Genomic DNA, 11,370 nt, shown 5'->3' on the forward strand with positions numbered 1-11,370 from the left:
TTCTTTGGGCCCTTGTTTCCGTAGAAGAGATGGGATGGAAGGAGGGTGGTCAATCGGTTGCGAGGTGGAGTTAGGGGCCCGTCACACCTAGACCCAACTGCCGGTCGTCTAAACCATCGAGGCGTCAGTGGTTTAGTGGTAAAATCCATCGTTGCCATCGATGGGCCCCGCGTTCGATTCGCGGCTGACGCAAGATACCATCAATTCTCTTTTGCAGTTCTGACCCCCTAACGATGGGAAAGTTCTGATTTCACCTCCTTTTTTTCTTTCACTGTGCCTTTTACTCTTGAGAAAGAAGGAAGAATAGAATGAGCCACGCCCCTATTCTTGTATTCACTTTCACTTGCAAACGAACCGGCGTCAAAGACATAGCTCGGGTTCGACGATGTAAAATGCCTAGCTAGCTAGCAACGAGATTCTCGTCGATATCCAGAGAACACGGGTCGTCTTTAATTAATTCAAAAGTTGCAGGTTTGACGGTGTACGGCACGGCATATGCGACCCGGAGTCTCGACAACGGACTGTTTTCAGGATCAGCTCGTACGAAATCAGGCAAATTCATCTGGTCAACAGCGATATGCGTGCCGTCAAGCGTCAATAAAAACTTGAGCCATGCTCGCCGGGCTCGGTCTGCTGCTCGAGAAGAAAAAAAAAAACATGCCTGGCTGCTTAGATAGATTATGACGCGTGAATTCGAGTGAAACCAGTGGAAGGGACATCTATTCGGCTGATATACACAAGAGTCCCTCCAGAGCAGACCGCGAGCCTCTCCGCGCTTGGGTCTCGTCTCTCTCAGGCGCCCGGCTCCTGGTCCAACACAGTTCCATTGCTACAAAAGGATGAGTAAATTTACAGGGCGTCGGTGAGGAGCTTGTTCATCTTGGCAAGCTTGGAGGATACGCTAAGGTCGATCGTCCTGTCGCCGACCTCGACGATGAGACCACCGACGATATCAGGGTTGACCTGCGTCGCGTTAGCACTTTGGTATCAGACACGGGCGGAGAGAGGCAGACATACGGTGTTCTTGACCTTGAGCTTCTTGCCAGTGCCAACGTAGCTCGACTTGGAAACGGCGTTCTCAAGGCGGGCGAGAGTCTTGTTGTCCAGGGGCTATTGAGTTCGCAGCCGTCAGTATCGCATTCCTCCCATAAACTGTCCACTCTTCCGTTCGCATAAACATCCGGGAGAGCCCTACCTGGGCGCTGGTAACGATCATCTCGACCTCGCCGCGGGCGGCGCTCATGAGCTCGTTGAACTTGTTGCAGACACCGGGGAGGAGACCGAGGCGGTTGTTCTCGACGAGGGTCTCGAGGAAGTTCTTGATGGTCTCGCCGGAAGCGCCAGCGCTCTTCTGCAGCTCAGCAACGATGGCGCTCTTGTCGGCGGCGGACAGGGTCGGGGCCTCCAGGATGGTGACGAGCTTGGAGTCCTTCTGGATCAGGTTGCCGAGGGCGGCGATGCCCTTGGCGGTGGGCTCGAGGGAGGAAGTCTTGACGGCGGCCGTGTACTATTATTCCAATGCAAAATGACGCAGGTCAGTCGTGTCCTGATTCCCGTCGTCGGTCCAAAATTGACAGGACGATCGAGTGCGTGGAACCATCGCTCCAACGCCTCATCCATCCCAGAGTCTCGAAAGAAGAGGAGCCAATTGAGGCGGTCGGCGGGGGCGCGCGTACCAGAGCAGTGGCATAGGTGCCGTCGAGGCCGAAGAGGGCGACCGGAGGCTTCACCTTCTCGCTCGAGGCCGGCGCGGCGAAGGTGCGGGTCTGGCCGAGGAGAGCACGCTGGGGAGCTGCCGTCCGCGCGGAGCGCAGCAATGCCTGTCGCGAGAACATGGTGACTGAGAGGAGGAGGGGGGTGGGATTGGGTGCGATGATGGACCTCGAATTGTCGTGAAGCGAGCTCGCTCTGTAGGTACGGAATACAGTAGTTTTCAGATCGGGGTTTGGCACGCTCGGCAATTTCGCTGTGGCCTCAGGCAGCGAAGCTGGCTGTTACGGGTGGGACCGGATGACGGCTTGGCAGTTGCTCCATTTGGCGGAACCCAAGGTCCTGCTTTTTTCCTCCGTACGAGTCTCAAATGGTCTTTGTTCAGCACAAACTTTATTTTTTGTTCACAGCAGCCTGCCCTTAGTCTAACTAGTGTACAGGACGCCCACCTTCCCACAGAGACTCCATGGCTCCGCACTGCATGCAATTGCCCAACCGAATCCCTCGATTACCATGAAAGCGCATGTTCTGCCATTCGGCGCCCCCATCCCCCCAATCCTAACCACCAGTAAAAAAGTCCCCTCTCGGCCGAGCCAAACCCAACGCCGCCGTGAAAAAGAAGTCCGACGATCCGACATATCGAAGAAAAAAAAGAAGAATCAACCGAAAATGGCGGCAGTAATCAGTCGCTCCGCAGCATGCTGTCCACCAAGTCGCCGAGTGGGCCCCAGTAATCCTTTCCGCTGGCGAGGTTATGCTCATCAATGAAGAGCACATACTGCTTGAAACTGGTGTTGAGATGCGGCTCAAGGCCAAGCTCACGGATAACGGGATAGTGGTGGCAGTAAATGTGAGCGTAGACGCGGTACATGCGCTTGAAGATCTGGCGCATCAGAGACGGGAACGACTTGGGGAATGGCACGCCTGTCCCTGATTAGCTCGGCCATCCTGGTCCTCGAGGCTCGATCGTCTTACCAATGCGGCTCGGCAGGACTGCTTCGTTGTCGATGTTGCTCTGGACCCAGGACATCAGCTGCTCGATGTATGCCGGCGCGGGCATCTTGGTCGGCCGTTTATAGTTCTCGGAATCCTGCCACAAGTATTCGAACCTGCGCCATCAGCTTGCCGTCCATGGCCCAAGGGATAGCCTCGTCTTACTCGTCCGTCGCCTTCATCTCCGGGCACGTCTGGGGGGAACAGAACTCGGTGATGGCGCCATAGAGAAGGTTGATCTGATTGTAGAAATCCACCACTGAGAGCTTGGTCAGCAACTATGTTCTGCAACAGGCGGCTGTCTCGGTCGAATTCGGCGTACTGTTGACGGCCAACCATTCGTTCTCGTCTTCTCCCTCGGGCAGCTTCACCACCTTGCGCAGGCTCCCTCCACCTAGCGTTGCCTCTGCATACTGGCGCAGCTGGTAGCTTGTAGCGCCACCTTTGCCCGGGGCTCGAGGTCGGACCTGATTCCTCGTCCGGTTATTGCTAGGCGGATTGCGAAAGTCAGCGTTCTGGTTTTTGCATTGCGCATGTGTTCAGATTCGGGCGCCGATCCCTTGTGGATTGGGCCGATGACACCTAAAACCAAGGGAACTGCACTTTGGGGTGGGGGAGGGGTACAATCGCTGGGTCTCCATTGCGTATATCGTCGCGACAGCAGGATATCAACTCACACAGTGGTAAGAAAGGAGCTCATGGCGAAGGATCGGGAACCCGGGCTCTTCAAAAGAGATCCCTGAGCTGAGGCCAACGATCCAAGGCAACCGGTTAGCGGGGCAGACCCTTATGACGCAGCTGAGCTGACAGCAGCTCCACAAGCGGAGTCGGGGAAGGGAACAGCGCAACGATGCTTTGTCGCAACCCGAAGTCGGCAGAAGTGGTCGAATGCTGCAGAACGGCAGTGGTTGTTGGGTTGGATGACACGAAATAACTATTCCTGTCGCGGATGACGATGCTGCTCGGGTCAACAAATGTCGATCGCCAAGTTATGCGGCGCGGGAGACCTGCAGTGTGTTGTTTACATTAGTTAGACATTAATTAGACTGTGTCCCACTAGTTATTGGCAACCGCCCCTCGACTACCTCACCTTAATTGTTTGATTTACGGATTACATACGATGAGACGGGGCAGTGCTAAGCGCTATTGTTCAGCGGGGTTGTGGCGCTACCCGGTTGGTAATTGGCGCTGTCATGTGCTTTCTGGACCCGTCGTTCCGCGGACGGGGAAGTTTCCGGCATTCATCAATCTCAACATCGGATGGAATCTGATCGAGGATCTACCTTACACAAGCCAGTGCACCTGGAATCATAGGTCCCTTGATTCTCAAAATACTTTTTTGTTTGCGTGCTTCGCAATGTGCTGCCTCCGCAGGAATGTCGAATAGGATGTCCTCATATTCCGTTTATACTGTGCCTATCTCCAAGTCATAACTAAGTTAAGGTAAAGTGAGGCTGCTGGAGGTAGTGTAAGGTCAATACATTGTAGGCACTGCATGTACGTATTGTACGTACATAAGGTACATACTATGCCAGGCGTAGTAATCCGTACTCGGGCACCCAAAAACACCGACTGCACACGCAGTCGGCACTTTCCATTCTCTCGACGTTAACTCCGATGTTGAACCAACTCTCCTATGGAGATCGTTGCCCACAACAAAGAAGGAACCTTCGAACACGACAAAAAGTTGGTGAATTCTGTGTGCCTTGCTCCGAAAACTCGCATTGGTTGACTCGCCATCTTCCGGAACGCCGAACCTGCCTTTCAGACCCTACCTATCAAGTAAGGGTAGCTTTCAAGATTGGAACGACCCGGCTTTTGCGGCTCATCACAGTGTCTTGCATATTTTGTTAGCGCCAGCCTACGAGGCACGTCTTAATCGGAAACGACAATGTCTTCCCAATAAGTAACGTTTTATTCTCTTTTCTTTCCCATCTCCAACGGTCCCTTCTCTCCAGCTTCGCTTCGTTTCCTCCTTGTCGTTGAGTCTCCGAAGAAGCGTGCATGCAACTGATCGCGATCGGGTCATTGTCTCCCGAAAAGGTTGAAGTCGATTTACCCAGGCAGACCCCGCAGGCACGGCAACCAGAAAAAGGATCCTACCCATGCGTGCCATGCAACGGTTAGTGGCCATCTTTGCCTTGTTCGGGATAATAGCGGCCCCTCTCCTCCCAGGCTAGCGGTTAACCCGATTACCGGTATGCCATGGATGGATGAATATGGGGAATACAGTACCCGGTCAAGGGGACATAGTGTAAGCATACATACATGCAGACGGCCAGAAGAGGGACCTTGCCATATAACTATGGCTGATTCCTGGTTCCCGGGCCACGCCCCGGTTGGAGAGGGTTACCAGCCGGGCATGATACGTACGTTTCTTCGTGGTGGAAACAGCAACAATGCATGCCGTATCTCTTCTCCTCGTGCTGTCTTCGCTCGCGGAGGCGGTGTCGGTTGGCCAACGCCGCAAGGTTGTTCAGTCGTTCAACGTGCACCGAGACAAGAGCTCTGATACAACACCTTTGCAAGTGGGAAATGGCAACTTTGCCTTCGGCGCCGACGTCACGGGGCTACAAACCTTTAAGCCCTATGCCATCATGTCAACATGGGGTTGGCACAACTTCAGCCTCCCCACAACACCAGGCCAGACTTCTGTGGATGGTATTTCCTTCCTGCAGTCCGCAACGCTTCTCGCATACTAACACTATGTCAAGACTTCACGGGGGTGCAACTGTGGACCCATGGTAGACTTGTCACCTACGAGATCCCTAACCCGGATCAGAACGACATCTCGAACTGGCTCAGAGAGAATCCCCATCGGCTGAATCTGGCCCGCGTCGGGTTTGACTTTGGATGTGCCAATGTCACCGAGGACCAGCTGCAACACAAGTTCCAGGAGCTCGACATTTGGACGGGGAAGCTGTCTTCGTATTTTGTCTACGATGGGCACCCGGTCAGGGTTGAGACTTGGGCTGATCCCGACTCCGACACCGTCGCAGTCAATATCAAGTCGGACCTCCTGAGGAAAGGCCTAGGCCTGTTCTTCGACTTCCCTTACCCCGACAACGAGAAGTTCAACGCCCCATTTGTCGGCCACTTCAACCTCACATCCCAGCACTCGACCGTACTAGAGAGGCTATCGCGTAGCTCTGCCAGGATCGGGCATACACTGCAAAACACGACATATTACACCCACGTCTCATGGAGCGGCCACGGGACGGTGACCGGCCCAGCAGAGGGCAGTCACCGCTACCTCTTCACGTCACCCCAGACCAACATCCAACTGACGATCACCTTCGCGCCCTCTGCAACCAACCCCCACCCGACCACCTACCGCCGCGTCACCTCCGCCTCACGCAGCTGGTGGCGCACCTTCTGGACCACCGGCGCCTTTATCGACCTGACCTCCGTCCGCGACGACCTGCGCGCCCGGGCTCTCCAACAACGCATCATCCTGTCCCAGTACCTCACCGCCGTCAACTCGGCCTCCGCCTACCCGCCGCAGGAGTCCGGCCTCGTCAACAACGGCTGGTACGGCAAGTTCCACCTCGAGATGACCCTCTGGCACGCGCTGCCCTTCGCGCGCTGGAACCGCTTCCCGCTGCTCTGGCGCAGCATCCCGGACACCTACACGCGCCTGCTCCCCTCGGCGCGCGCCCGCGCGCGGATGCAGGGCTATGCGGGCGCCCGCTGGGGCAAGATGATGGCGCCGCTATCGGCGGCGCCCGGCGGGCCCACTGCGCCGGGTGACATCAACGCGCTGCTCATCTGGCAGCAGCCGCACCCGCTCTACTTTGCCGAGACCGAGTGGCGGGCGTTCCCCAACCGCACGACGCTGGAGCGCTGGGACGAGGTCATCACCGCCACCGCCGACTTCATGGCCTCGTACGCGTGGTGGAACGCCACGACGGGCGTGTACGACCTCGGCCCGCCCATGTACCCCGTCTCGGAGAACACGGACGCCAAGGCGACGCGGAACCCGACGTTTGAGCTGGCGTACTGGCGGTTCGGGCTGGACGTGGCGGCGAGGTGGAAGGAGAGGCAGGGGAAGCCGGCGCCGAGGGAGTGGGTGAGGGTGCGAGACGGGCTGGCGCCGCTGCCCATGGTCGACGGGACGTACGCCGTGTACGAGGGGATCGAGGGCATGTGGACGTCGAACGCGACGACGAACGACCATCCGGCCATGGCGGGGATCTACGGACTCCTGCCGCCGCCGGCGAGCGGGGAGCCGTTGGACATGGATGCGCTCAAGAAGACGGCGGGGAAGATCAAGGAGCTCTGGGCGCTGGACTACTCGTACGGTTGGGACTTCTCCATGCTTGCGATGAACTCGCTGAGACTGGGCGATCCTGACCAGGCGGTCGAGTACCTGCTGCATCCCATCTTCCAGTTCGATGACGCAGGCTATCCGGTAGGTGGTTCGCGAGTGCCGACGCCGTATTTCCCCAACTCGGCCTCGTTGTTGATAGCCACGGCCATGATGGCTGGCGGCTGGGACGGGAGTGAGGGCATCACAGGACATTGGTATGTCAACCGCGTTCACTTGTTTCCTTCCTCATTCCATTCCCTCGCCCACTCACACGAAGGAGAGGAGAGAGCTGACACCGCTGAGTAGGCCCAAGTCGTGGGAGAAGCATGTGCGTGTGGAGGGCTTTACGCCGGCGCTGTGAAGGGGACAGCCCTGGAGTGGTTGTAGAGTGATCCGTAATTGAAGAGAAGAGATAAGGATCGATTCTCTCTGCATCTTTGGTGATCGTAACTATCGACGGCTCGGGTGTAAGTAACGCTTTCCTACGCTGATTTGTCAGCCATCAGCAGGTCACGACGAGCCAACACGTTTGTGTCTCCCAGGCCTTGAAAGAATTCCACAAGATGCGAGGGTTAGTGAGTAGTTCAAGTTCCGTCAGCCCAAACTTTCAAAGTCATCAAATTGCATCTTCGGCTGGTTCCTATGCCTGGGCACTCAAATTCTTTGAGGCCTCGCTTAAGCGTGCTTCTTTAGTGGGATGGAGAGCATTTCACAATATTCTGCTTCCAAGCCACCATCTCCCCCTTTTCCTTCCTTGTAGTGTCGACTGCATCTGCCGTTATAGCAGAATCTCGCCCAGATTCTCACCCTCGAAACCTTCCTTGGCGAGCATCTTCACCTTCTTCTTCTCCTTGGCCTTGTCCTGCTGCTTCCGCTGCCTCGCCAGGTTCTGGACAAGCTCAGCATCGGCCAAGTCATATCCAGCGGGCGGGTCGTCCTCCTTGTCGAGGTCGATCTCGCCAAGCAGCAAAACATTCTCTCCGCGAACGAGAAACAGGCCGCGGTCGATGTCTGCGTACAGTCCTCGGGGCTGGTTGGGCACCGTGCCGGGAGCCACAAAGATCCTCTCCTTGGTCGACTGCAGTACCAAGTTTGCTGGCCCAAGGGTGTTAACTCAAAACTCTCTGGCAGGCTTCCCTGTCGGCGACATGACGACGCATACCAAACTGATCCCAGCTGCGCAGGATTCCCAGAAGCTTGCGTCCGTCGCGCAGTGCTACCATGAGCTTTTCTGTGAGATTTTGTTTAGCATCGCCGGAGCTGGTTCGCCGGAGCTGGTTCATGTGCAGATGCGGGATGCTCGGGAGGGGAAGTTTACTTACTGTCGGTAAGGTCCAAGAGTTGGGCGGCAGTAGTGAACATCTGCGCGGGCAATTGCTGGGGCGGGGGCGGGGGCGGGGGGCGTCCCAAGACAGGCGGCATCCCCCCAGGGCCTCCATGCTGTTGCTGTTGCTGTTGTTGTTGTTGTTGTTGTTGCTGCTGCATGGGAGGATGAGGGGGGAGGGGAGGGTCGGAAATGGTGAGGTTTTCCATCATCGGACTACTACCGCGGTCATGAGCTGGAATTACTGCGGGTTTGCCCAGTCCATCGGCGTTTCGACAGAATTCAGTTGGGGCTACTCCAGGTCCCGTGCTGTTGCTTACTACAGGCTGTCTTAGACCTGCATTGCGTAGAGAGATATCGAGAGACGGAAGCTCTTTCTGAGACAACTGCGAGTCGGCGCAAGATTCCAACAGTCCCACCCCAGGGCAGCCTTGCCGCGTGCACCTCACCTCACTTGCTTCCGATCCCATGCCAGCCCGCCCAGAGCTTGTTCTTGACCCCACATTGAGTGGAGCGAAGCCCTTGCTGGAATAACGAGACCCGCCCGATGCTCCGATTGGCTCCTTCCGCGGCCTACCATTGAGCCTGCCATACTCTGTAGTCCGTACTCAAGTACTAGTTACAGTAGCAGTAGGTATGAACCAGTTAGTACCCTCCTACGTAGTGTGTAATCCGTACACTACTCCGTAGCGACCTGCCTACCTAGCCACACTCCCCGACAATTGGCGTCATGGGCCCTCAAGCCACACCCGGACGGACCTGACGGGACCTCTTGGAGATCCAAGACCGGATGGCAGCCAAGCACAGCACAGTGCGCCTGGCTTACACCACTGCCCTTGGCTACCTATCAGCAGAGCCGGTTGTCGGCAAGCATATTCGCATGAATACCCGCCTTTCAGCGGATTGTCTTTCCTCATTGTTCCCTGCACTCTAAACACGCACAATACCCTTTCCACTTACACACGCCGCCAGCAAAAAAGATGTTCGAATATCTTCCTCACATTACGGATTCTCTCCAGTATCTTTGATCCCCTCACCAATCCAAGCACGCCGAACGAGATCTCTTTTCCCGTCACTCGCGGCATCCGTCACCAGTTTTTGCGGTCGACCCCCGTGCTCTCTGGACATTCTCCCGAATCAAAAAGGAATCGAAAAGGAATTTCCCCCGTCCTCGAAATCAACACACACAATGGCGACAACAGAAGCCACCATGAGTGACGCTACTACCCGCCGAGTCAACGGCTCGCCTCCCCCGGCGCAGTCAAAGCGTGACAAGCGTCGTCAGATGCTCGCCGACCGCCTCGCCTCGCTCTCGGACAGGTTCAACAAAGACAGGGACCAGGCGTTCCGCGAGCAGCTGCACAAGATTCAAATTGATACGGCACTGGTCATGCGAGTTGACCCCTACGTCGATCGGCCTCTTGACAGCTTCGAGCAAGACCAACAAAGACTGGCGCAGCTCAATGGAGACGGCGACAACCAGTCCGGCCCTCAGACCCTCCTCGACAGGGCAGGCCCCAGATTTTCCAAGTGGATGGAAAAGGTCCAGGACTTGATTGAGCAACGTGATTATGCCCTCACCAAGTACAAGGTACGTTGAGCGGCCAAGATCCTCCACACCCCAAAACCCAGCCTGCAAGTCGCTGACTTGGGCGTGTGCACAGTTTGATTACGAGAAGAAGACCTCCGAGTACCTCACGACACATGCCTTCAAGATCGAAACTGCCAACCGAGAATACAAGGCGCTCTCACAGACGCTTCGCGACCGGTTGATCAACGTCATCATGAGCAAAAAATCTCGATTGAACAAGGAGAAGGAGGCGCTCGAGATCTCGGACGCCTCGGCGCTCCTACTCCACCCCAACCAGTTCAGCATCAATAACCCGGCGAGCCCAGGAGGCGCGCATGGCAAGCGAGCAACTCGTCAGCGCCGAGAGATGGAGGACATGACATTCGATAAGAAGAGGAAGCGCATGAACAACGACGACGACGGCTCGCCGGCACCCCAGCGCCGGTTGCTGGATACGTCTAGCACCACACCGCTCTGGCAGACGGACCGGCTGGCGTCGCGGAAAGCCACCGGGACGGTATACAGCATCGACAAGTTATTTACGGACAAGGAGCTCGGCATGACCTCCACTGCGGCGACACTAGCGGCCCGCAAGTATATACTCACGCATAAGCCCAAAATCGACGAACAAGGGCGCCCGATCAAGTCTGGCGACGGGAGCGATTCTGGCGCTGGCGACAACGACGACGACGGGTCGGACTCGGTTCCCTCGGCGCCCATGATGGAGCGCAACGTGTCGCACGCCACGCGCAGCGGCCGCGGAGGTGCCAACAATCCCAACTTTGTCGACGACAAGCTCATGGGCATGGAGATGCTTGCCAACTTTGACTTCCAGGGCAACTTTGACCGCATGCTCGCGGCTGACCCGAAACTGCCGCCGACATTTCCCTCGACGTACATCAAGGGCAACAAGATGGAGTACAACGTGCCGTCGACGCTCAATCCCGAGGACGCGCAGAGCGACATAATGGTCATGCAGGCGCTGAGGCAATACGAGGAATTGCACGGGGTCGGCTCCAACTTCTCAGTGGAGAACGGCAGCCGCAAGCTGCTGGAGGCGGCGTCCATGCCGGCGCAGGACGCGCGGTTCGTCGCATATCTGCAGGGGGAACGACCGTCGGAGAACCAGGTCAGGAAACAACTGGGACTGCCCATCCTGTCGGACGTCGTCGAGCCGGTCATGTCGGAGCGAGCGGGGACCCCTAAGCCGGGACACGGGGGAACCCCGGGACCCTCTCCTGCCAAGGGATCGGCGCTGGGAGGGGGGGTGCCGATGAGCAGGCAGTCGAGTGCCAATGGCGTGCCGATGAGTCGGAGCAGCAGCCGCAAAGGGGGCCGGGGCGGGCGAGGTGGCTGATTCCAAGGACAAGAGCAGAACAACAACGGGGCGAGATAACTTGTGGGCACGTCGGATATGCATTGGAGTTTTAAACCTTGTCATGGGCATTTTCCTGGAAGCACGCC

General features: G+C 56.9%; 6 protein-coding genes and 1 non-coding gene across 7 annotated transcripts in view; 4 read left to right on the forward strand and 3 right to left on the reverse strand.

The window, feature by feature from the left end:
* The window catches only part of P884DRAFT_275597 (Six-hairpin glycosidase-like protein), a gene marked incomplete at both ends in the record, with an annotated part of 4,549 nt that extends 3,948 nt beyond the window's left edge, over positions 1-601 (forward strand). Inside the window, one exon of the mRNA XM_069442865.1 lies at positions 472-601. Within this exon, the coding sequence (XP_069300206.1) occupies positions 472-601 (130 nt within the window). The remainder of the gene's footprint in view (positions 1-471) is intronic.
* On the forward strand, positions 122-192 carry P884DRAFT_t35. The gene has a single exon. It is a non-coding gene; the product is annotated as a tRNA-Gly (tRNA).
* A 248-nt stretch (positions 602-849) lies between the features above and the next one.
* P884DRAFT_194231 (ATP synthase delta subunit-domain-containing protein) lies at positions 850-1,835 on the reverse strand (the record flags this gene model as incomplete). Its single annotated transcript, XM_069437817.1, has 4 exons — positions 850-963; positions 1,018-1,110; positions 1,196-1,489; positions 1,677-1,835. The coding sequence occupies 4 exons, from the start codon at positions 1,833-1,835 to the stop codon at positions 850-852; spliced, it is 660 nt and encodes a 219-aa protein (XP_069300207.1).
* Positions 1,836-2,089: 254 nt separating this feature from the next.
* On the reverse strand, positions 2,090-3,403 carry P884DRAFT_283190 (Mob1/phocein; the record flags this gene model as incomplete). The annotated part of the gene is made up of 5 exons (XM_069443643.1): positions 2,090-2,634; positions 2,686-2,819; positions 2,869-2,962; positions 3,026-3,192; positions 3,381-3,403. The coding sequence occupies 5 exons, from the start codon at positions 3,401-3,403 to the stop codon at positions 2,393-2,395; spliced, it is 660 nt and encodes a 219-aa protein (XP_069300208.1). The 3' UTR covers positions 2,090-2,392.
* A 1,699-nt stretch (positions 3,404-5,102) lies between these two features.
* P884DRAFT_193511 (Six-hairpin glycosidase-like protein) lies at positions 5,103-7,373 on the forward strand (the record flags this gene model as incomplete). The annotated part of the gene is made up of 3 exons (XM_069437763.1): positions 5,103-5,364; positions 5,418-7,227; positions 7,319-7,373. 3 exons carry the CDS (start codon positions 5,103-5,105, stop codon positions 7,371-7,373), a joined length of 2,127 nt encoding a protein of 708 aa, XP_069300209.1.
* A 417-nt stretch (positions 7,374-7,790) lies between these two features.
* On the reverse strand, positions 7,791-8,497 carry P884DRAFT_297621 (uncharacterized protein; the record flags this gene model as incomplete). Its single annotated transcript, XM_069444537.1, has 3 exons — positions 7,791-8,107; positions 8,175-8,243; positions 8,335-8,497. 3 exons carry the CDS (start codon positions 8,495-8,497, stop codon positions 7,791-7,793), a joined length of 549 nt encoding a protein of 182 aa, XP_069300210.1.
* A 1,028-nt stretch (positions 8,498-9,525) lies between these two features.
* On the forward strand, positions 9,526-11,263 carry P884DRAFT_193780 (Sds3-like-domain-containing protein; the record flags this gene model as incomplete). Its single annotated transcript, XM_069437779.1, has 2 exons — positions 9,526-9,927; positions 10,001-11,263. The coding sequence occupies 2 exons, from the start codon at positions 9,526-9,528 to the stop codon at positions 11,261-11,263; spliced, it is 1,665 nt and encodes a 554-aa protein (XP_069300211.1).
* Positions 11,264-11,370: the final 107 nt, after the last annotated feature.

This window comes from Thermothelomyces heterothallicus, assembly GCF_042370625.1.
Source record: "Thermothelomyces heterothallicus CBS 202.75 unplaced genomic scaffold P884_scaffold_4, whole genome shotgun sequence".
Classification (NCBI taxonomy): domain Eukaryota; kingdom Fungi; phylum Ascomycota; class Sordariomycetes; order Sordariales; family Chaetomiaceae; genus Thermothelomyces; species Thermothelomyces heterothallicus.